Below are 24,621 nucleotides of genomic sequence, written 5' to 3' on the forward strand. Positions count from 1 at the left end.
GCGCCGCCCCAGTGACAGAGGAGATGCGTGGCCTCATCCTGCCATGCCAGGCAGGGGCCAGGTCTCTGGGAGCCTGTTTGGGGGTCCGGGCTACATTGCAGTCTGACCCTTTCAACCAGGGTCTGGACAGACACAGCACCCCTCAGGGAACCTTTGGTGTCCCCAGCAGTTATTGCTGTCCCCTGTAGACACCTGTACACATATACAGACCCTCTGTATGTGTGTGCAATGGGCACTGCGCTCACTTTCATGGGTCCACAGACCCCTTGCACACCCCTCCTCTATGCTCCCCTCTCCCCGCATATATATATATGTATGTACACCTGGACCCTCTGCACACCCCACTATGCACCCCCCTCTCCCAGCACCCCCATGCATGTGTCCTGCCCACATACACACACACACACCCCCCGCCGCCCACCCAGCCCCCTGCCCCCCCCGGCCCCATCCCCTCCCGCCACCCCGAGCAAGGCGGCCCCGGACCGGCTCTCGGCGGGCCAGTCCCGGGGCGAATCCCCCGGGGCTACCGCAAGCCCGGCCCTCCCCGGATGACTCCCTTGACGTGCGCTAGCAAATGGGAGCGGGGAGGGGTGTTGCTGCCTGCCTGCCACTTGTTGCAAAAAAAAAAAAAAAAAAAAAAAAAAAGGTAAAAAAAAAAAAGGTAAGAAAGAGAGAAAGAAAGAAAAGAGGGAAAAAATCCCACCCACCCTCATCTGCTGCGGAATAAAAGAAATATCGGCGGGCGCGGCGCCATGTGAGCGGCGGGCCGGGACCGGGCGGAGCAGCCGGCCGTGCCCCCCGGGACGGCGGGGCGAGCCCCGGGCGGCGCTCGGAGCCGGCGGCATGGTGGAAAACCCCAGCCTGGCGGCCAAACCCGCCCTGGTGAGGGCCGGCGCGGCCGCACCGCGACGGGACGGGGCGGAGGGGCCCCGGTAGCGCGGGGGTGCACGGTGGGAGCGGTGTGGGGGGCACCCCCGGTGGGACAGGGTCGGACAGGGAGCGGGATGGGGGTCCCCGGTGGGAGCGGGAGGAGGGTCCCGGGAAGACGGGGCGCCCGGTGGGACCGAGGGGGGATCTCCGGCGGGACTGGGATGGGGTCCTCGGCGGGGCTGGGGCGGGGGGGCTCGGTAGGAGATGGTCCCCGGTGGGACGGAGGTCCCTGGTGAGACCGGAGAGGGGGTCCCCGCTAAGACGCGGTCCCCGGTGGGACCGGGGCCGGGGGATCCCAGCAGGACACGGTCCCAGCGGACCGACGGGGAGTGGGGGGTCCCGGCAAGACGGCGACGGGCGTCCCAGGTCGGACCTGTCCCCGGTGGGAGGGGGGAGGGCGTCCCCCGCAGCAGCGGGGATGAGGTCCCGGAGGTCCCGGGTCCCCGGTAGGGCAGGGAGCCGTGTGTGAGCGGGGGAGGTGCCGGGTGGTCCCGGCGGGGGAGGCAGCCCCTCCGGCAGCGGGTGCCGCGCCCGGTGCCGCGGCGGCTCCGCGGCCAACTTTTGGGCAGGGCCCTCGGGAGCTGGGGGAAGAGCGGGTGGGGTGTGTGAGGGGGGTGCTCCTTCCCCTTCCCTCCTCCTCCTCCTCCTCCTCTGGCGGCGGCGGCGGCGCTGAGGCCGTGCCCTGTGCCCGCAGCCGGCCGCCCCGCCGCGGGGGCCGGGGGCGGCGGGGGGGCTGCGCTTGGCGGCGGTGATGGAGAGCCTGCAGCGGCAGCAGGCGGCCCGCCTGGCCCGCGGCCCCGACGGCGCTCCCCGACGGCCCCCGGCCGAGCCCGGCCCCGGCCCCGGGCCACCCCCCGCCGCTCCTCGCCGCCGCCCGGCCCCCGGCCCGCGCCCGCCGCCCGCCACGGCGGAGGAGGAGGAGGAGGCAGAGGAGGAGGAGGAGGAGGAGGAAGAGGAGGAGGAGGAGGAAGAAGGGGAGCCCCGCGACCCGCCGCCCCCCCCGCACCACGAGTGGACCTACGAGGAGCAGTTCAAGCAGGTAGGAGGCATCCGCTGCACCCGCACACCGGCACCGGCTGGCAGTGGGCATCCCCAGCATCACCCCACGGCCCCCAGTCTCGGGGTTCAGCCCTCCCTGAATGGACTCTGCTTATGCCCTCCACTGCCCGCAAACGCTGTCCGCATCTCACCCTAAATGGGGAACCCCACTGCCCCAAGCCTCATCCCAGTCCCACCCCAAGCAGACATTCCCAGTACCCCCGTTATCCCCAAACATTATTGCCATGCCACCCTAAATGGGAACTCCCAGTCCCCCCCTCGCTGCTCCCAAACCACATCCCAGATAAGCACAGTCAGTGCAAACCGGCACCCCTGGACCAGAGCCCTATCCTGCTGCAAGTGGCTACCCCCAAATGCTCCTCACTGCCCTTGTCCCTGACATTGTCCCACCCCAACAGGCATCCTCATGTGCTCCCCATCTCCCTGCCACCAAGCCCCATCCCACTCCTGCCTCATGTCCCCCATCTCCCCCATGTGCCCTATGCCTGTCCCCAGGCCCCACGGCATGACGGGGTGCCCACTGTCTGGGCACCTCCCTGTGCCTGTCCCAACCTATGCATGCTGCATCCGTGGTGCTTTTTGTGATGGGCAAAACGGGGTGATCCTTGTCCGTGGAGGTTTTGTGGGGATGGACAAGGGTGAGAGCTCAGGTGTGTGGTCACCTCAAGGAGCCAGCGGGCCACAGAGCCGAGCTCCCCCGCGTCTCCGCAACAGCCAGGGTGTATTACGGCTGGTCAATGCGGTTCTTTGATTTCCTACATCGGCTGGAGGGAGCAGCGCGTCGATCCTGTCGCCTCATTCCTGGTGGGCATGTGGGGAGACCCCTGTGCCACAGAGATCTGGCACAGGGACAGGGCTCCTGGGGCTCGTGCATAGGATGGAGGAAAGGCCTTTCTGTATTTAGCATGTGTGGGTCCCATCCGTGCTGGGTTGTGCACACTCTGGTTTGCACGCAGCACGTGCCGCTCTGTGCGTGGGTGTGAGTGTGAGTGTGGACTGCACAGCGCCAGGTCAGGTCTGCGCTCCCTGTGTGCTCAGCTTCATTGGGGGGGGGGGAGGGGTGACGCTGGTGGCAGGCTGTGTGACAGGGAGGATGTAGTGAGGGGAAGGAGTGTGCAGAGTGCAGAGATGTCCCGGTACCGCTGGTGTGTGGCTTTTTAGTATGGCACTGCTCAAGAGACAGTGGGACAAGGGGACTTAGTGGCTCATCCACAGTGGCTCTGGTAGGAGGGGATGGGGACAGCAGCAGGGACCTTACTTTCAGGTGCCATGGGACGATGCCGCTGCCTTTTCTGTTTTGAGATTGCACAACGTGGCATTATTTGGAGGGGCCAGGGCTCACCCCCTGAGTGCCTGCCTGCAAGGCAGTAGGTATGGGTGCAGGCAGGGCACCGGCAGCGTGTGACCCATGGCCATGTCCAGGGAGGCAGCCAGCGCCAGACACTGCCTCAAAAGCAACCCGGGGATCGCCAGGGTGGGTGAGCTGCATAGGCTGAATATCTCGTCCGGGAAGTGTTGCGTTACACCCTGCCACGCAGAAAAAGGCTGACTGTCCGGTTCCTGGGGTCAGCTGGGAGGTGGGAAGCAGCTCCTCCCTCCCTGGCCTGGGGAGGCTTTACACAGGGAAAGCATCCCCGGCATTTCTCGTCCTTCAGCCCCACACCCTGCCCCTGGCTGGGGCTCCGCAAGCGCGGCAGGAGCAAAGCTGGCAGCGCGGTGTGAATACCGTGAGATGTATGTCAGGGGAGGTTGGTGTGGAGGGTTAAATCCTGTCACTGCTTCCCAGGGTGAGAGCTCCTTCTTACTTGCTCTCTTTTTTCTCCAACCCTGATTGGAAAGGTGATGGATCCCTGCTTCAGAGACCCACACATGGGTTTCACACCTGGTGGCATGTCCTGGCCAGCCCAAGGGACAGTGGGATGTCCCTTATGTTCAGTGCTCCCTGGATACACAGGGACATGGGGACAGATTGCCTCTGTGTAGCTTATTCGGGATGAGAAACGGAGAGGGGAAAGGAGTTACTGGGACCAGCCCTGCTCTGCGTGGTGCTGCCCTGTTTGGGGCAGGCTGAAGTGCTGGCTTGCCCCAGGGTCTGCAGGGTGGCTGTCACTCTTGTCCCTCCCCTGTGATCATCGGGGAGGGGATGTGCCCCCACCTGGGAGGGGACATACCCCTGCCTGGCAGGGACGTGTGTGTCCCCCCCGCCCCGGGCCCTCCCCAGGCTGCAGGGCTGTGTCTCGTCCAGCCTGGGGAACAGGTTCTCCGCTCTCGGCAGGGGCTGTGATCCGGCTTTTGGAGGTTTCCCAGGGGCTGGGCTGTGATACTGTGGGGCACAGAGGACAGCGTGTGCCTGCTCACAAGCTGCCAGAGCACCAGCAGTGTGGGCTTGGGGGTCCTGGAGGCCAGGGAGAGACACTGTGGTGGCTGGGGCTGGGGCTGTGTTTCGCACCAGGACCCCGTGCTTGAAGCTGCTCCGTGCCGGCATGCCACTGCTGGCATCACCTAGGACGGGTCTCAGGGTCTGTCCTTGCTGTCATCCTCTTGGGTGGGGAGGATGGCTAAGTGAACGTGGACCACCAAATCCAGGCTGGTTTGTGGAGGGGGTGCTGGGAGCCACTTCCCTGGCTCTCTGCAGCGAGGAGGGGGCCCTGATGGGGATGAGGTGGGAAAGGGGTGCAGGACCAGCTGCGGGGGGGTTTCCATGCAGCACAGTGGTGCTAAAAATGGGAGCAAAGGATGAGATTGCTGTGGAGAAACCCACTGAGGGTTAATGAGGCAAATGCCGCGTCACCTAGGGGAGCATTTCCCATGTGTTTGCCCTGGTTTTATATGTTTCTCAAGGCGCCAGTTTGGGGGGACTGATGGGACCTTTGCTCTGATCTGGGAGGGACACTCCGATGTTACGAGGTTGTGAGACCCCCTCACGCCTCCCTCTTGCATCAGCCCCCGGCGCCGGTCTATGTACACTTGATAAGGCCATATGGATAGAGACCTGGGCAAAGGTCCGGGAGGTCTCCTGCATCCAGCACCCCGAGGCAGCCCCGGCCGCGGGCTGGGGGCACCGAGCAGGATCTGACCATGTGCTGCCCGTGAGCCTCCCCTTTCCTGGGGACGGGGACGCCACCAAGTTGCAATGCTGCAGTGCTGCATCACGCATTTGGCTTGGAGGGAAGAGCCTGGCATTGCTGGTGCCTGATCAGCCCCGTGAATTCAGCTTTTGTCTGCAGGGAGCCACGCATAAACGTGGAGACGGGTGCCCTGGTTTCCTCCAAGCAATGGAAGAGCAATGCCAGGAGCCAGGGCTTCCCTCTCCATCCCCCAGCTCTTCCTGGAGGTGGCCATGTGGGAAGAACCCTGTCAGGAGGAACTAAAATGTCTGGATTTTGAGCCCAGCTCTCCAGCAGCAGAGTGTTTGCTGGCAGGAGGATGCCCTCCCTGCCAGGAGACCACCAGCACATTCAGACCCGTCCAGTTGTGGGTGAGGGGATCAGGAGCTCCCAAAGCTCCTTTCTCCCAGCCCAGGAGCCCCCGGGGTGTGGGGGGGTCAGCACCAGTTGGCCTTTTGGGAACTCTCGGGTGTCTGGTAGCCTCCGCAGTCAATTCAGGGATGGCTTGCTTTGCCAGCAGCTGTTTGCCATCATCCACAGCCATCCCTGGTCCGGCCATTCCTCCTGCTGTGGTGCTGCTCCTGCCCCATCTGGCGCTGGTAGTCACCTCTTGTACCTGCCTACCCTTTCCATGCATTTTGGGGGGGCTCACCGGCCATGAATGGATGTGCTCACATCTCAAAGCCTGGAGGAAAGTGCTCTGAGTTGGCTGCAGCCCTCCCTCCCACCGACACCCTGGTCCATCGGTTCCCCTAGCCATGCCTCGGGGTCATCCCAAAATGGGGTGGGCAGGGCCATACAGTGCCTCTGTCCCCATTGCTTTCACCTGCGGGGTTGGAGTGGCAGAGGCAGCTCAAGAGGGGGATCCCGAGGAGAGGGAGGTGGTCTCCCTGCCCCAGCCCCTGCCTCCAGTGCATCTTTAACCCAGGTGCAGCAATAACAACCGCAGGGCTCCTGGGGCTAAATTAGAGGGTCTCTGGTTACACTGCAGCAGTGGGGGCGGGCGGATGGACGTGGTGTTTGCTCCGGGCTGCAACTGCCTGGAGATTTGTCACTGTCAAACCTGCGGGCAGAGCTCTGCCCTGGGGCCAGGACCACCTGCAGCCGGGAGGCGGCAAGGGTCAGCACGCTAGTCCCCATCGGCAGCAGCTCTGGCAGCTCCGGCAGGAGTGAGGGGACACAGGGCAGGAGCCGGGGGCTGCTGGGGTACGGCTGGGAGTGCCTATGGAGGTGTTCTGCGTGTCTGTGTGCATATGGACCAGCATAAGTGTATGGATCTGTATAAATGCCTATATAAGTGCAGGGGTATGCCCGTGGGTGTCTGAACCCCTGTGAGTGTTGATGCATGTGTGTGCACCCGTACGAGCGCCCGTGTGTGTAGGGATCCCTGGGGGACCCTATGTGTGTGTATGGATCCGTATAAGACCCCAAGTGAGTATGAACCCATCTGAGTGATGGTATGTATTTACTGACATATATGAGTGCCCAGGTGTGTATGGACCCATGTGTATGTGTGTCTAGGGGTGTGTTTGGCACCATGTGTGTGCCCGCATGTGTCTGAACACACCTGTGTGTATGTACAGGGACATGTGTAGTGTCCCAGCATGTATGGGCACTCCTATGCCTGCATGGACCAGTGTCTCCATGTATGGATCCGTGTAGACCTATGGGTGTTTGGGGCAGGGTTTGGGCGCTGAGCCCCCTCCACAGCCACCCCTGTGCCTCCCCCTTGCCCCAGCCCATGGTGCTGAGCAGTCCTGGTGGGTGCCAGCCCCCTGCTCCCCCTGCTGCCCCCCAGGGCCCTTCCCAGCCTCACTACAGTCCAGGGGATGCTGAGAGCCTCGGCGGCTGCCATAACACCATCTCCCAACCTGGGGGCTTGGGATCGGGGGCTCCAAAGAGGAGGTTCAAAAAATAATCGAGGGTGTGAGAATAAAGGTGCTGCAGGCAGGAAAGGAGTGCCGGCAGGAGCCCCTCCCCGGCTGCTGCCCTGGAATCAGATGTGAGTGAGGAGTCTGGGGGGGCAGGGGGGCACCCACCTTGTGAACTTGGGCCTCTGCTAATCCACTAATTGGGTTAATAACGGAGGTAAATCCCCTGTGCAGGCAGCAGGCTGGGCAGGGCTGCGGCAGGGAGGGGGGATCTGGTCCCACGGGGGTGCCCCTGGGGTTTTGCTGCTGTGTGGGGGTGTGGGAGTGAGCTCAGGGAACGCGTGAGCACGCACAAGGTGGTGGGGGGGGGGTGCAAGAAAAGTGTGCGTGGGGTTTGCGTGAGCGTGCGCAGGATGCGGTTGTGGGCACAGGGGCAATGCGTGGGGGATGTGTGAGCCTGCGCGGCAGGTGTGTGTGTGTGCACAGGGCGCGTGTGGGGGGGGTGTGTGCACAGCACGTGTGTGCAAAAGGAGAGTGGGTATCGGGGGGTGTGAGCGTGCACGGAATGTGTGTGCAAAAGGAGAGTGGGTATCGGGGGGTGTGAGCGTGCACAGGGAAGGTGTGTAAGGGGGACGGATGAATGTACACCGGGAGCGTGTGTGCGCAAGAAGAGCGTATAGGGCCATGTATGAGTGTGCCCGGGGGGGTTGTGTGTGCAGAGGGAGAGCATGTATAGGGGCTGTGTGAGTGTGCGCGGGGGGGGTGTTTGCCCAAGGAGAGCGTGTCTGGAGGTGAGCGTACGCCGGGAGAGCATGCACACAATGTGCGCAGGTGCAGAGCCAGCCGGGGGGTGTGTGAGGGTGCGGGTCTGTGATATGCACAGGGCGAGCCGGGCGTTATACATGGGGGCTTGTAGAGACCTGTCCCCTGGGGCACAGGGCACACACCGGGGAATGCCCACGTTGGCAGTGCCATGTTTCCCTGCTGTGGGCTGCAGCTTGTAGCTGCTCCATGCTGGGTCCCGTGTCCAGTGGCGGGGTGGGAGTGAGCACCAGCCCCAGACGCCTTTTCTGCTCAGGCGTGTGGCTCTTCTGGCAGCGGTGGCACGGGCCAGGGTCTCCAGTGCAGGGGTTCCACCAGCCCTTTCTCCCCCATCATCCCTTCAAAGTGACCAGAGGAAAGGGATGGGGCTGGAAGTGATGGGGGTGGAGGTCACTGAGCACACACTATGGATCCCAGTTGTGCGCATAGCCCCCCTAGGTGCGCACCCCCATACTCACACAGCCCTATAGCGGGTGTGTGCATGAACAGACCCCTCCGGTGTGCAAGCACACGCCCCGTGTGCACACCTATGCACATATAGTGGGTGTGCATATCTCTCGGGGGACACCTGAGGTGATGCCAGCACTAGAGAGGTGTCCCCAGGCTCCAGTCACCCTCGGAGGGGTTGAGGGGGAGGTAAGGATGGAGGAGGAGGCAGGGATGGAGAGGAAAGCAAGGACGGACGGGGAAGGAGGGGTGGAGGGGGAGGCAGGGATGGAGGAAAGCAAGGACGGAGGGGGAAGCAGGGGTGGAGGGGGAGGCAGGGATGGAGGAAAGCAAGGATGGAGAGGGAGGCAGCAGCGTGGCAAGTGCCGGCAGGTCAGGGAGGTTAACCCGAACAAATCCCCTCATTGACTCCCTGCCTGCTCAGCCATGAAAGAGTAACAAGGGGCCGAGCGTGGGGGACGCGCGCTCACCGGGAGCCGGGACACCCCGGCTGCGCCGCAGCCCCCAGACAGACGGATGTAGGACGGATGGTGGGTTGGTGACACAGATGGTGCCGGCGGTGGCACCATGCAGCACATTTCCTCCAACTCCAACCTTTTGGGAGCCACGCCAGCGCCCCGTGCCTCAGTTTCCCCTCCTATAAAATGGGTTGAGGAGAAAGCTGGGGACCCCGTAAGCCCTCCCTTCACCCTGAGACGGGGCAGAGGGTTGGGGGGGCTGCCGTCCCAAGGCCAGCACCGCCAGCAAACAGTCCCTCACCTTGCGTGAAGCCGGGTTAATGTTTGCAGCAGGCAGCTCTCCCGGGAGCGGCGGCGCCCGCCGATGCGGGGAGCGGGGTTTTAATGACCTGCTGGATCCGCCGCATTATCAGCGCTGATTAAACCTGCTGCTCTATAAAGCACCGTTAAATATTAAGCATGATGAAAGGCTTTGCGGGGGGAGCCCCAGCGCTGGGGGAGGGCTCTGGGTGGGGGTGTCCGGACACACCGGTGGGGTGATCGCTGAGGCTGGGGGTGTTGGGGTGAGCGAGCGCCCCGCAGCCCATCGGGGCTGTGGGGTCAGGGAAGCAGCCCCCCCGCTGCAGGAGACGGCAGCGCCTCAGAAAGCAGCCGGCGTCTGGGCAAAGCCATCCCGTAACCATTAACTTATTAACGACTGGTGGCGGAGGCGAGTGTTGGCTTGCAAGGTCAGGGGGTGGTTTGTGCCCGGCGGGGAGTGAGCTGCCCCCCAGCTTTGGCAATGGGGTTGGGGGGGGAAGCCTGCAAGCCCTCGGCTCCTTTGTGTGTGCCCCATGGCTCGGGGGACGCTGGAGGGGCTCTGACCATGGACACTGTTGGGGTCCTTGCTGGGGGGGGAGGTGCACAGGCATCAACTAGGAATAGCCAGTTCCTGTGGTTGCAAGCCTGCAGGGTAAACTGAGGCACTGATGGCTTTCCTGTCCCCCCCTTATGCCATCAGGACACAGAGGGGGGACGCCCCTGTTTCTGAGTGCTTGGCCATACATCACGGAAAGAGCCAGCACCCCCCCCAGCTCCGAGGCGACAGTGCTGGTCCAGAGGGGTGCAAGGACCCCAAAATAGCCTGTCAGCGGTCGGCCACCCGTGGCGTGCAGCTGCACCCCAGGGGGCTGTGGGGGGTGCATGGGGATGAGCATCGCCTGAGCTCCCTGCGTGAACAGCGGCCAGATGGAAAAATTAGCAGTGCGGCTAATCAATGCAGTGCATATTAAGCGGCTCGAGGTTGGGGGGGTGGGGGGGAAGGGGTTGGCAGGGGGGAGCCGAGCAGGGTCTGGGATCGATACGACTCGTATTAAGTGGATTAAATCCTGGTTGCCGATCTGAGCCCTTGCTGCCAGCAGGAGGTGGCAGCTGAGTCGGGGCTGTGGGGAGTCCTGATGCTGTCGCTTCCCTTGGCAGCAGGGCTCTGGCGGGTCCATGGGGGTGGCTCACCGAAGCAGGGCAGCAGGAGGTACCTGGGGGGTGGCTTAGCACCTCACCGCATCCTTCCTCTGTGCCGGGGGTCAGCTGTGCTAAGGTTGCCAGGGACCCCAGCTCCAGCCCTACAAGTTCCCCCATCTCCAGAAGTGGCATCCCCCGGCTCAGTGAGAGGTGCTAACGATGTTATTTAATTGCGTTGAGGAGGAGGGGGATGCACAAGGTCTATTCGCATCCCTTTAATAAACCATGTTCGACCCACTGACCTTTAACCTGCCCAGTAAGCCCCGTTATCCCCATCCCTTAAGGAATAAAGACGTCGCCATGGCAATGGGATGACGGGAGGGAGCAGAGTCCCCGGAGCTGCACCCGGGGAGGGGTGGGGACAAGGACACCCCGCTCTGGCCCTGCATCGGCACCCAAGAAGCAGAGCCGGGCAGAGGTGGGGGGGTGCTGGGGGTGCCACGGCATTTGTGGGGGCCAAGCACGGTGGATGGGGTCTCCGAGGTCGGCAGAGCAGAGCTGCGCTGCGCACCGGTGGGGTATCGATCCCCGGGCTTGACAGTTTAATACTTCTGTTTATAGAGGAATATAGTTACATCGATGGCGTTAAATGAGTTACTAATTATATCAATACAAACACGATTAAAAGGGTCCTTGCTCATAGGTCACCGCAAGCAGGAGCCGCCGCTCACATTGCACAACTGCCCCCGGGCAAGGCCGGCCCGGCTGCTCTGCCGCGGGGGGGGGCGGAGGGGGGGCGGGAGGGGGGATGCCCTAGAGGGGGTGCGTGTGCCCCTGCGGGGTCGGGGAGTGTCCAGCCCGGGGGGAGGGTGCCTGCCGAGAGTCATGCATACCCATCTGGGGCTGTGCATGCCCGTATGGGGCTGTGCGTGCCCGTCTGGGGTTGTGCGCTGCGGTCTGGGGTTGTGCGTGCCCGTCTGGGGTTGTGCGCTGCGGTCTGGGGTTGTGCGTGCCCGTCTGGGGTTGTGCATGCATATATAGAGGGTTGTGAGTGCCCGTGTAAGGTTGTGTGCTCCGGTCTGGGGTTGTGCGCTCCGGTCTGGGGTTGTGCCTGCCCATCTGGGGTCGTGCTTGTCTATACGGGGCTGTGCAGGCATACATATAGGGTTGTGAGTGCCCATCTGGGGTTGTGAGTGCCTGTCTGGGGTTGTGCTTGTCTGTATGAGGTTGTGCAGGCATAGGTACGGGGTTGTGAGTGCTGTCTAGGGTTGTGAGTGCCCATCTGGGGATGTGAGTGCCCATCTGGGGTTGTGCTTGTCTGTACGGGGTTGTGCATGCATATATATAGGGTTGTGAGTGCCCGTATAGTTTTGTGTGCTGCAGTCTGGGGTTGTGAGTGCCCATCTAGGGTTGTGCTTGTCTGTATGGGGTTGTGCATGCGTATATATGGGGTTGTGCCTGGCCATCTGGGGTTGTGAGTGCTTGTGTGGGGTTGTGCGTGCGCATCTGGGGTGCGTGCCCGTGCAGGGCTGTGCATGCACGTACGGGCTTGTGCAAGCTCAAGCAGAGTTGTGCACACCCATGAAGGGCTGTGCGCTCTCACCTGGGGTTGTGCCTGCCCGTAGGAGGCTGTGCATATCCGGACATACACAGTTGTATGTGTGTGCCTGTGCAGGCTCTGGGGGTGTGTGCGGGGGGCTGTGCGCACTCACGTGACGTTCAGCATGCCCGTGCAGGGGTGGTACACACCAATGCAGGGTCGTGCCTGGGTAGCATCGTGTGTGCTTGCGTGGGCTTGTGCACACCCGTGTGGGGTTGTGTACACTCACGAGAGGTGTGTGTGTCCCCAGAGGGATTGTGTATGACCCTGGGGGGTTGTGATCTGCCACGTAGATGGTCGGTCCCCAGGCGAGGCGGGAGGGGACCACCCTGCAGGAGGAAGAGGGTGAGTGTTGGGGTGAGGTGCCCTGGGTAGGGGATGGAGCTGGCTCCTTCCTCAGGGAAGGGTCCTCAGGGTGTCTGCGTGTCCCTCCACGCCTGGAGGCTGTAGCAGACCACCACCCATGCCACCCCACGGCACCCCTGTGAACCTGCGGCACCTGGATCCCAGGTGCCATGGCTGGGACCCAGCCTGCCCCCCCATCAGCAAGAATACCCCCCAAAACCACTTCCTCTGCAGCCTGAGCACCCCCAAATCTCATGGGACGCCCGACGCATCCCCTGTTACTCGGCTCCACTCTCATCTCCACTTAAAAGCCGACCTTTGCTCCCCGTTTGATGTAATGTGTTTTTGCATCTGTGTGCCCCACAGATAAAAGGTTAGAGGTTAATAAATGGCGGAAAAATAGATCCCAACGCTTGGAGGTCACACCTGTTTCGGGGGCTGGAGGCGGTGGCGGCACGTGTCGGGTGGGATCCTGCCTGCCTTGGTGTGAGCAGAAGCGTGAGCAGCACCCGGGGGCCCAGCGGAGCTGTGGGTGCAGGATGCAGGAGCCCCCCCACCCGCTGAGTTGTCCCCCCCGGGAAGATGATGGGGTGGTCAGCGATTGCTGGTTTTGTGGGGTTTGCTCCTGCTTTGACAAGCCAGGAGATGGCAGGGAGTGGAAGAGGGTTCGGTCTGGAGCGGTGGGGGTCGGAGCTGTGCTGCAGGCAGGGACAGGCAGGGGAACGCAGGCAAAGCCTGGCTCACACAGCCTCCCCAGGACAGAAATCAAAGCAGCCCCTCCCGGAGCTCTGCTCTGACCTAGTTACTGTAATCGATGGCTTGAGGAGCTCCTGGGAAACGGCAGGAGATGGAGAGAGGGCACAGAGCAGGGCAGGTAGCACCGTGGTGGAGGGGAGGGACAGGGTGCTGGCACCCGTGTGTCAGGGCACCCCAAGAGCACCCCACCGCAAGGAGGGGATGGCCAAGTGGCACCCAGAGAGCAAGGAAGGGGCAAGGATGGAGCTCCATGGAGCGGCTTGGAGATGGGCAGTCGGCACCCCTGGGTGCGATGTGAGACAGGGAGTAGCGCCCCTAGTCGGGGTTAGGGACAGGCAGTTAGCACCCATCTGCTAGATAAGGGACAGGCGGCGGGCGCCCATGGGTTAAATGAGAGACTGTGTTAGATGTGTCTGTGCGGTGATGGGAACGTGGGGTGTCCGTAGGAGCATCCCTGCATCCCAGTGTGTCCCCATGTCCCACCATCCCTGCATCCCCACATCTTCATGTCCCCCAAGTTCCTGCATCCTCATATCCCTACATTCCCATGTCCCTGCATCCCTGTATCCCCATATCCCTGCATTCATGTGTCCCCGTCACATCCCCCCATCCCCACATCTGCGGAGTCCAGCTCTCTTTATCTGCCCGGTGAATGATGTGCTGTGTGGACGGAGCGGGGGGGGCTCCCTTTCTATTGTTTTTTAACAGCCTTTCCCAGCACAATTGTTTTTTAAACGACTCTATTTTGTGCCTGACTTTGTTTTCCAGCTTGCATTTCTTTGTATATGTTTTGGAAATCCATTCTGGACTGCTGAGTTTTGTTTCTTTTCAATGGCTTTAAATTCTTACCAGGCTCGCAGGGAGGAATTGGTGTCTATAGCGTCTTCGATTGGTGCTAATTTTTCCTTCGTGTGCTCTGACTTTTACTGCTGGGCCATCGATCTGGTGGGCTCCAATTTGTCATGGTCACCCAGGCGCTGTGCTGGAATCAGGCGAGCCCTGGCTTTCGCACGGAGCCGGCGCTTCGTGCCCCTGGTGTCGGGGCTGCACTCGCCCCCGTGCCCCGTCCCTCAGCTCAGCCCAGGGGACTGCATCCGTGCATCCGGACCAACACACAGAAGTACCCTCACAGCCGTATGTGCGCACCTGTGCAACCACGTGCACGGTCACTGGCTCACATACGTGTCAGTGCACCCACAAACTTGCTGGGACACACGAGGACCAGTGTTGGGGCACACAGGGCGCTGCACCCACTGTTTTGTGCTCATGCACTTGCACACAGTGCACGGACATCTGGCTTTGCACCCACTGCGGGAAGTCCTTGTGCCTTGCAGGGATGTCTCAGTGCCGTGCTCACACCCTGGTCCCCGTGCACAGCCAAGGAAGGTGGACTTGGGGTCCCCGTGCCTGGCCAAGGAAGATGGATTTGGGGTCCCCATGCCTGGCCAGGGGAGATGGCTTTGGGGTCCCCACACCCCACTGAGGGAGGACCACTTGGCAGCATGTCCCTTCGCCGAGGTGCCTCACGCTGTCCTTGGCCATCGATCAGGCCCTGTCTCACAGTGACACAGCTCCGGCCGTGCTTATCAGGTTGTCGATAGCCCTGTCACCCTGGTGGAGTGGGGCAGCCCCGGCACTTGCAGCTCTGTCGGCAGCAGCCAGCACCGTGGTCCTGCCAGCTCGCCCTGCCCCGGGACGGGACCGGCATCTCTGCTGCGCAGGTGGATGCATGTCCCTGCGGATGAGGATGCTGGTTCCGTGCTGTGACCTGGGTGAACACCTGCCCTGGGCAGTGCCTGGAGGCCACTGGGCCAGAGCAGATCTGAGCATCCCCATCCCAGGGACCTGCCTGGGGGCCTGGGATTTGCTGCTGCCCCTTCTGCATTGGCATCATCTTTCCAGGCTGAAACACTGTCATCCCTCCACCTAGGGAGGTGGGGGGCAGGGAAGCTGAGGCACAGATGCAGCATCCCAGCAGCAAGGGAGCCAAATAGTCAGTGGTGTGTGGGGAGCCCATGCCAGCCCTCAGGCATGGGGAGAGCCCAGCGCTGTCAGCATGGAGGGTGCACCTGGGGGTCTTGTCCGTGGGGCTGGGAGAGCCTCTCATTGCTGTCAGAGCAGGCAGGTGAGGCCAGGGGTGATGCCGGGCCCTGGCACAGGCAGGGTCCCCTGCCCCTGCCACTGCCCCCCTCCGCCTCGTGTGTGCCCGCAGCACTGACCCCTCTCTCTCCTGCCCCCAGCTCTATGAACTGGACGAGGACCCGAAACGCAAGGAATTCCTGGACGACCTCTTCGGTTTCATGCAGAAGAGAGGTAAAGGTGGGTGGTTGGGGTGGGCGCCCCTGGCACCCCACCCCAGCTGCCTGGAGGGGCTCACAGCAGGGTCCACTTAGGCACCGAGCTGCTGCGGGTCTGTACAATCCCCCCAGGCAGGTCCTGCAGACCTTGTCCCCCACATGCATAAACCCACACTCTGCAGATTTGCCCCCATTGCCCCAGGCTGACCCCGCCATGGGGTACCTGCTGGCCAGAGCAGCTCCCCTGTGACACCCAAGATGTGGCTGGTGGTGATGCCCATCGCCCATGCTTGTTAGCCATGCCCATTAGCGATGCCCGGCAGGGATGCTCACTAGCAGTGCCCGGTGGGGGTGTCCATTAGCGTACCCCTTGGTGACAACCGTTAGCAAAACCCGTTAATGATGCCCATTAACAGTGCCCGTTTGCAGGGCCTTTTAGAGATGCCTGGTGGGGATGCCCTTGCCAGTGCCCATTAGGATCGCCTATTAGCAATACCCATTAGCTCTCCTCATTAGCAGTGCCCAGTGAGGATGCCCGTTACCGGCACCTCTTAGCGATGCTGATGCCGGCAGGATGGGATCAGCAGTCCGGGCAGCTCTGGGCGCCCAGGGGTTAAGGGCTCACCAGCCGGTCAGGCTGCATCGGAAATCTTTGCTATCGGCATGGGGGGCCGAGCCGGCTCCTGGGGACTCGATAAATGCTTTAACCTTCGCCCTCCCCAGCCCGTCCTGCAACAATTAAAAGTTGCCGAGTGCGGGCGTGTGGCCGGCCGTATTAATTAGAGCCTTTTGCTGGTGTGTGGATTAATGAACATGCCGCTCAATAGCCAGTAAACCCCAGGCAGAGGTTAATGCCGAGCTAATTAACGGGGGAAGGCTGGGGGGGATGTGCAGGAGCATCGGGGCTGGCCACGTGTGGAGTGAGGGTGGGCAGAAAGGGACAGTTGCCCCCAAGCCATGCCCATGGGAAGGGTGGTGAGGGTGCCCACCTGCCTGTGGGGCAGCAGTGATCAACTTTTGGGCTGTGCTGAGACCCCACAAACTCGTTTCACTCAGGGCTGTGCTGCCAGGGGGTGGCCCAGCCGTGGGGCTCACACTGGAGCCCAGTGGAGGTGGGTTGAGAACTGGATGGTATCCCAAGGGTGCCCCATGGTCCCCGTGTCCCTAGTGCGGGGCTGCGGGGATTGAGTGGGAGTATCAGCGCTGCCTTGGCCCCCCAGCATCCATCAGCCGCAAGATGCATGGGCTGTTCCACAGCTTCATTATCTCTCTCTCCAGAGCTAATTAACTCCCTCGCCATTGGGGCCGGGGCTAATTAACCAAGCGCTTGGTGGTGCAGGGAGGAGGGAGGGAGCCTGACGCTTCCCTGCCAACGCTGCTCCCTGTCCGGCCATCCTGCTCCTGTCCTCTCCATCACACGCCTCCCTTGAATGGGTGGCATCTGCCCGGGAAGGGCAGGCGGGTGTGTAGGTACAGCAGTCCGGCTGTATAGGTGCGGGTGTATGGGTGTGGGTGTGTGGGTGTGCAGATGCAGACGTGAGTGCGCCTGTTGGAGGAGTGGGGGATTTTGGATCCAGGTAGCAAAGAGTAGCAGGGGGCCGCGGGGCAGGGACCGCGTTATGGGGGTCATCGGGAGCCGGCTGAGAAGCAGCACCCATGAACCGGCACTGATGCTGCTGAGGCACCCGGGGGTGCACGGACAGGGGGCTGCAACCCCCAGCCTGCGTCCCCGAGGTGGATTGATGCCCCTACTGAAAGGGGCTGTGTGTCCCCCTCTGTCTGTCAGGGCATTTGTCAGTGAAGTGGAGAATTAGCAGAGCTGAAATACAGGCTGGGGACAGCCCGGGTGGGGGAAACTCGGGGCAGGGACACACAGGCCCAGTGGCAGGTGTGGGTAACTGCTGGAAGGGATATGGGGGAGCAGGGATGAGATGGGGGTGGTGGTATCACCCCCATCAGACATGGGGTGCAGGCTGTGAGGCACCTCATCCCTGTGCCCCAACCTCCATGGCGCTCCCGAAAGTGGTGAGCTGGGTCACAGGGGGACTATTTCTGCTTTTGCTCGCTGGGGGGCCACAGGACCCCTCCCTGCTCCCCTGCTGAGCCAAGGGCCCTGCCGATAACACGGGGCCATTAATTAATCAAGGAGCTAATTGCAGCTCCACAATGGCCGCATCGCCTCCCCAGGCTTTTGTGCCGCTCGCCCTGTCCAGGGCTGGGGCCATCACTCTGCTGGGATGCAGACAGGTCCCTTTGTCAGCAGGACGGGCACCCACTGCCCGCCCCGTGCAGCCCTGAGATTAATGGCAATCCACTTTCATTAGCTGCCACAGCTTGGGGTGCAGGGTGGGGGGAAGAGAAAAGAAGTCCATGAGTCATTGATTGGGGGCTGAGACCCCACAAATGCATTGGCATGTTGGGGAGATGGGGAGCCCTAGAATTGGGCCCCCCTGAGGTGATGGGGCCAGTGCCAGCAGCCCCCAGGGCTGCGAGCAGGGTTAGCAAGCAACCGCCGGCAGATATCAAGTCGATATCTCTGCCTTTTTCCCAGGAGGATAAACTCCTCTCCCCCTTCCTGACCAGGCGAACAACACAGACACAAAAAAAAGTTAAATTAACTCAGTAAAGGAATAAAAAGAGCTCATTTTTCAGGCTTATGTGAAGAAGCCGAGCCAATATCGGGGCCATAAATTAGGGATGCTGGAGGATGGCGGTGAGTGACGGCTTTGTTTGAGGTGCGAAGCGCGGCCGTGACAGCCTTCCCCGGCCAAATGGATGGCTTTCCGATAGCGCCTGTGCCCTGCCACCCCGCAGGAGGAATAAATATGGGTGGGGTGGGACAGAACGGGATGAGATGGGATGGGATGCTCGTCCCTCCTCTGCCCTGCTGCAGCCCCCAGCCACTACCCAGACCATTGCTCTGAAGTGCCATAGGGCAAAGCAAGGCTTTGGAGATATTTGGGTGTCCTGGCAAAGTGGGGAGGGGGTTTTAACCAGACACGGTGGCTGTGGGGACCGTGCTGGTCCAGGCTGGGCTCACAGAGCCCTGGTGACCCCATGTGCCCCATGGCCTCCATGTGGGGGGTGATGCTGGGGGGCCAGGGGCAGGCTCCCTACGGGGTTCACTTGAAGGGGATTTGGGGTCAGATCTCTTGCGGGGGGGACACTGAAGGCCTTTAAGCAGTCGGGGGCTGCTGGGAGGATCTGTGGGGTGGGGAGTCTCCCTGGGGGTTCATGGGGACGTCCCCCTCTAAGGGACTCTGGGGGCAATTTTTAAGAGAGAGGACCTCTCCACTGGGAGGTTTTAGGGGGAGTCCCTCCAGAAGGGGTTTGGGGGGAGTCCCTCTTCAGAGAGGGTTACAGGGTGAGTCCTTCTATAAAGTTTGTGGGGGGTAGGTCTCTTTTTTCTGTAACCCCTCTGAAGGGGGGTTACAGAAAGAGTCCTTCTAGGATGCTCTGAGACATTTAGGAGGGATATGCTCTATAGGGAGCTCTAAGAGTTGTATGGGGATGACCCTCTCTAAGGGGCTATGGAGGAGGCTGTTTGCCCATCCCACCGTGCCCCTACATCCCAGCGGAGAGCACACAGGGCACCACCAAACAGCTCCATCGATGGGGACCCTGTGCCAGCATGCTGGGGTCTTCTCTGCTCAGGGACACAGCGCTGCTCTCCCAGGCACCCTGGGGTCCTGCCTGCATCCCCTGTGCCCATGGCTGCTCACCTGGGCACAGAAAGACATGTCTTCCCCTTGGGAAGCAGCTGGTACCTGCAGTGGTGGTGGGGACAAGGTGGGGGCTGTGTCCCCGAGGAGTGAGAGTCCCCCTGGGCTCATCCCACATTTTTTATCTCCCCTCCATGTGCCGCTGGAAGGGACGCCCGTGAACCGCATCCCCATCATGGCCAAGCAAGTGCTGGACCTGTACACGCTGTACCGACTGGTGACGGACAAGGGTGGCCTGGTCGAAGTCATCAACAAGAAGATCTGGCGGGAGATCACCAAGGGCCTCAACCTACCTACCTCCATCACCAGCGCTGCCTTCACCCTCCGCACGCAGTGAGTGCCTGGCAGTGGCAGCAGGTGGGGGGCACCCACGCTGGGGCACCTCCTGGCTTGGATGTTCGAGAGCCCCCACCGGGTGCAACATGCGGTGCTCAAAAGGGGGACGGAGGGCTCTGCCCCTTCCCAGGTGCCATCCCCGCCCTGGTTTCTGCTCAGCACAGGGCTGGCTGGGGAGCGCGCGGTGCTGGGTCTCATCCTGGCTCTCTCCCCATGCAGATACATGAAGTACCTGTATCCCTACGAATGTGAGAAGCGGGCGCTCAGCTCTCCCGGGGAGCTCCAAGCTGCCATCGACAGCAACCGCCGGGAGGGACGGAGGCAGACTTTTGGCACGACGCTCTTCAACTACTCACCAGCTGGCACCCCCACCCTGCTGGGCTCCCCCAAAATGCATCTGCCAGCTCTTAGCATCTCCGCGCACAGCTGCAACCAGCTCAGCCAAGTGCACACTGTTAAGAAAGGTGGGTGAGGACCATGTCTGCCCCACGTCTGGCATCTCTCCCCTGGGGTGGACACTATTCTGGCAACAGGGATGTTCCCTGTCTGCTCTTGCCCTTTTCCTTGGAGAAAATAGGAACAATTTTGTTCCTTTAGTCCCTCTCTGGGACTGAGAAAGGTTTATTTCTCCTGGGTTTGGATAAGGACCAAACCCAGATGCTGCAGTTGGTGGCCTGCCCTGCCCATGCTCCTGGGATGGATGGTGAGAAGGGGTGGTGATGGTGGGACCTGCTGAGGTCTCTCGGTCATTGCAGAGGACGGCGTGCTGGCAGCAGCAGTGCCGGGACGCATCGCAATCCCAGTGGGACTGGCCGGCCACCACCTCGCAGCCGCCCAAGCAGCAGCAGCCTCGCAAGCAGCGGTGCTGGAGCAGCTGCGGGAGAAGCTGGAGACGGGAGAGCCCCCAGAGAAGAAAGTGGCCCTGACGGTGGAGGAGCAGCAGCGGCTGGTGCAACATGCACTGCAGCACAACCTCCTGGCTGTGGCCTCCCAGTTCCCCATGAACGTCAAGATCTCCAACCGAGGTAGTGGGATGCAGCATCTCAGCTTGGGTCACCCCGTCCCCTGGCACCCCAGAAGGAAACAGCAACAACTGGAGAGGCCAGAACCCTGCTTCTCTCACTCGGGCAGGTTCTTGTTTCTGTTTCTCTTAATGCTCATATTGGTATTTCCTTTCCCCAGATGACAGACAGGAGACTGCATTGAACCTGTCCACCAACGGCATTAGCAGTATCAACATGTCAATAGAAATAAATGGAGTTGTCTACACAGGTAAATAGAAGGGCCGCTTGGCCCGTGTAATTGCGGCCGGGAAATCCAATAACTTATAGCCACTGCCTGGCCAGCAAGTCCTTCCTTCAATCTGATGTCTTTACTATAAAATCCATCGTAATGAAGTGGCAGGGCCTGGGGAGAGGGGGCAGGAGAAGGAGGGGGCCAGCGAGGATGGAAATTGTCCCCCAGCAGCAGGTAGCAATGAAGGGCCGAAGTGGGGGGTAGGCGGATGGGTGCATGGATGGGTGGGTAGGTGGATGGATGGACGGATGGATAGACGGATGGATGGACGGATGGGTGGACTCAGGCTGAGAATTGCAAAAAGACAGCTGAGGTCATCCCCCACCATGGGGTCCTGCAGGCAGGGATTGGATTTGGGGTTACCCTAATGCTAGTGTGCCCAGAGGGTCCCTGGGTGGGTGTGGGGGTTGGCTGGTTGCAGAGCATGGTGTTGGGCATAGGGGAAGACGTTGGGGTGCTTTGCTAGGGCAGAGGCTCCTTTGGGGTGCTGGCGTGCACCTGCCTCTCTAAGCAGCTCACCCCATGCCCCTAGTTCCCTGCCTGCCCCACTGAGACACCCCCAATTAAAACCAATGGCTTTTCTTTCAGGACTTAAATATTTAACAAGCTGGAAAGGTCAGGGCTAATCAGCAGGCGGGCCTGTCAACCAAATGGTCCTGGGCCACCCTAGGGGCTGCCCCACATAGGGCAGGGATGGCTGGGCTGGGGGAGGCACCAAGTGTGATGGAGAGGACATCCTGGGGGGTGGGGGCTGGAGCCCCCAGAGGTGGTAGTCCCAGCTGTCTGACCTGGGTGCTGGGGGACAGGAGAGCGGAGCCCCCAACCCTGGGCTTGCCCTAACCCCCTTGCTTTTGCTCCCCAGGCGTCCTGTTCGCCCGCCGGCCCCCAGCCCCGCCAGCAACCAGTGGAGGGAGCACCCAGAGCCGGCCGAACCCCATGCCTGCCCCAAACCCGCTGCACCCAGCCCCCTCGCACAGCCACACTCCTGCCAGCTCCTCGCCATAGGGGATATGCCCCCCCACCCTGAAAGCAGTTGGGGATCCCCAGGGTCTGGGGTGCTGAGGGGTGGGACCCAGCTGAGCTACCAAGGTGGGATGGGGGGCCCGAAGGTGCCTCTTGCTGCAACGCTGAGCTGTGTCCATGCAAGGCTGTGAGCATCCACGTGGCCCCTTCTGTCCCTTACCCCGATGTGTGAGACCCCTTCCCCATGTGTACCCTCCGACACGTGCACCGACCTTCCCAGGTACTGCCCCCAGGTGACACACACCCTGTACAGCTCCTGATGGCCCCGCATGCTGCATCCCCTACACACTGCAGCCCTTATACACACCACAAAGCATACCCTGTGGCCCCTATACCCACCTCAGTGCATGCACTGCAGCCCTTACACATACCTCAATGCTCACACTGCATCCTCCATGTAGAATCACGGACTCGGAGTGGTTTGGGTTGGAAGGGACCGTAAAGCTCATCCAGTTCCAAATCCCCTGCCATGGGCAGGGACACCTCCCACTGACCGGGTTGCTCAAAGCCCCATCCAGCCTGGCCTTGAACACTTCCAGGGATGGGGCATCCACAGCTTCTCTGGGCAACCTGTGCCACCCTCACAGTAAAGAATTTCTTCTAATATCTAATCTAAATCTCCCCTCTTTCAGCTTAAAACCATTACCCCTCGTACTATCGTTACACTCCCTGATATAGAGTCCCTCCCCATCTCTCCTGTAGGCCCTCTTCAGGGACTGGAAGGGGCTGTAAGGTCTCCCTGGAGCCTTCTCTTCTCCAGGCTGAACAACCCCAGCTCTCTAGTCTGTCCTCATAGCAGAGGTGCTCCAGCCCCCTGATCATCTTCGTGGCCCTCCTCTGGACTCGCTCCAACAAGTCCATTCCCTTCTTATGTTGGGGACTCCAAGGCTGGATGCAGTACTCCAGGTGAGGTCTCCTGAGAGCGGAGCAGAGGGGCAGAATCACCTTCCTCGCCCTGCTGGCCACACTGCTTTTGATGCAGCCCAGGATGTGGTTGGGTTTCTGGGCTGTGAGTGCACATTGCTGGGTCATGTTGAGTTTCTTACCTATCAACACCCCCAAGTCCTTTTCCTCGGGGCTGCTCTCAATCTATTCTCCGCCCAGCCTATATTTGTGCTTGGGATTGCCCTGACCCAGGGGCAGGACCTTGCACTTGGCCGTGTTGAACTTCATGAGGTTTGCACAGGCCCACGTCTAAGCCTGTCCAGGTCACTCTGGATGCCATCCCTTCCCTCCAGCGTGTCGACTGCTCCACACAGCTTGATGTTGTCAGCAGACTTGCTGAGGGTGCACTCAATCCCACTCTCCATGTTGCCAACAGACGTCAAACAATGCTGGTCCCAGTACTGACCCCTGAGGAGCACCAGTTGCTCCACATAGTGCCACACTCGATGCACATACTGCATTTCTGACATACTGTCTCCCCTATACACATCTCTATGCATACTGCATCCCTTATACACACTCTCGATGCATGTGCTGCATCCCCTACACACTGCATCCCCCTGTACATACCCTTGGTGCCCGCATTATATCCCCTGTGCACACCCTTAGTGCAAACACTGCAGTTCCTATACACTGCACCCCCTACCCACTGCAGACCCCCCAACACAGTCCTCCCATGCTGCTTGGGCTCACTGCCCCCACCCTGAGACACCCCCAGGGTCCTGGGAGACCCCTGGCCCCCCCAGGGTGGTGGCATCTCAGCCCCCCAGGTCCTCAGTTCAGGGGGGTTACCCTGGTGGGCAGATACTGGGGAGACTGGTGGGACTGGTGGGGGTGAGATATGATGGGTTATTAGGTGGGGCTGCATCTTATTGGGGTGGGGTGACGGTGGGGCTTAATATCGGGGTGGGGTTTGTGCAAGCTCCTCCTGGGAGGAGCTTGTTGGTGGGGGCAGGGGATGGAGGTCCAGCAGTGCCCCCCACCACCAAATACCGCCTGGATGCCGGGGTCCCCAGCTGGGGGGACAGAGAGACAGCGAGCACCGCACCGGGCACTCCAAACTACCTCGTTGGGGCTGGGTGGGCGCCTCCCCCACCCGCTCGCACCCCTGGGTGCCAAAGCAGGTGAGCGTGGAGCAACGCTCACCTCTACCTCAGCGTGGGGGGCCAGGCCTCGGTACCACTGGGCTCCCCCCGGCACTCCCACCGCGGCCATGCCACTCTGTGTATCTATTAAAGGAAATGAACTGCTGAACCAAACCAGTGTGGAGGGTGGTATGTGTTACATGGTGCCACCCGCCAAGGCCCAGTGCCCAGGCTGGGGACAGTTTGGGATTGCAGGACACCTCCACAGCCTGTAACACCCTGGGGTGGCAGCTATAGTGCCTGAGGTTTCGCAGCCAGCCTCACCTTTGCCTCCAGCACAGGGTGGCCTCAGTTTCTGGGGGCTGTGGGGTGCAAACGGTTCCCCTGCACCCACCAGAGCCCTCAAGCATGATCTGGATCAGATTGGACACCAAATCCATCCATGCTAGCAGGTTTGTGGGGCTGCTTGGCCCCACAAGTTGCCCAGTGGCAGCTCACCTGTGGGTGGGGGACCTCATCATGCTGCCTGTGCCAGGCAAGGGGCATGGCTGTGGGGCTGCTAAGGCCACGGCCATGGGACTGCTGAGGTTGCACCAGGCAAGATGCAAGCAGTGCTGGGCCAGCCTGGCATATGGGCAGTGCTCACAGATGGCATGGGTGACACGTCTGGAGCTGAAAGGGAGACACAGGCATGCACATGGGTGGTCATGACTGCACATGGGAAAGCATGGAGACCTGCAGGCACCTCGGCCAGCATACATAGATACAGATCACTTGTGCTCCCTCGCAGAAAGTCTGTGGGGTGCACTAAAGCATGAGCACTCACACACAGTCACAGGCGCCCATATGTGTGCAAACACACATGCTTGCACATGCTTACACATTCCCATGCCCTTGCACACACATGCAGCCACCCACACATATGGAAGAGACAGAGGGGACTCCCATGGGAACAGACACCCCCGGCAATGGCAGCCATGAGGACAGGCCCACCCCTGGCACCCATGAAGCCAGGTACCTGGCACCCAAGGGGGACAGAACCTTCTGTCCCAGAGGTGGCCCCCGGGGACACCCCTAGTCCC

At 61.4% G+C, this 24,621-nt stretch overlaps 1 protein-coding gene across 2 annotated transcripts; it reads left to right on the plus strand.

Annotated features, from left to right (window-relative positions):
- Positions 1–724: 724 nt before the first annotated feature.
- On the plus strand, positions 725–23,310 carry ARID3C (AT-rich interaction domain 3C). 2 transcript variants are annotated; one of them, XM_063321271.1, is made up of 8 exons: positions 725–882; positions 1,625–1,969; positions 15,076–15,154; positions 19,004–19,187; positions 19,410–19,654; positions 19,946–20,215; positions 20,373–20,462; positions 21,349–23,310. In XM_063321271.1, exons 1-8 carry the CDS (start codon positions 844–846, stop codon positions 21,489–21,491), a joined length of 1,395 nt encoding a protein of 464 aa, XP_063177341.1. In that variant the 5' UTR covers positions 725–843; the 3' UTR covers positions 21,492–23,310. The 2 variants fall into 2 exon arrangements, with proteins under 2 accessions (XP_063177341.1, XP_063177342.1); XM_063321272.1 differs by having other exon boundaries at positions 15,076–15,148.
- Positions 23,311–24,621: the final 1,311 nt, after the last annotated feature.

Source organism: Chroicocephalus ridibundus, chromosome Z (genome assembly GCF_963924245.1).
Source record: "Chroicocephalus ridibundus chromosome Z, bChrRid1.1, whole genome shotgun sequence".
In the NCBI taxonomy this organism is placed as follows: Eukaryota; Metazoa; Chordata; class Aves; order Charadriiformes; family Laridae; genus Chroicocephalus; species Chroicocephalus ridibundus.

Excerpts from the sequence above, each read along its gene's own strand:
- ARID3C (XM_063321271.1), top strand. The coding sequence starts at position 844 with ATGGTGGAAAACCCCAGCCTGGCGGCCAAACCCGCCCTG. Across the intron at positions 883-1,624 it reads TGGCGGCCAAACCCGCCCTG|CCGGCCGCCCCGCCGCGGGG; the intron begins GTGAGGGCCGGC and ends CTGTGCCCGCAG. Across the intron at positions 19,188-19,409 it reads GCCTTCACCCTCCGCACGCA|ATACATGAAGTACCTGTATC; the intron begins GTGAGTGCCTGG and ends CTCCCCATGCAG.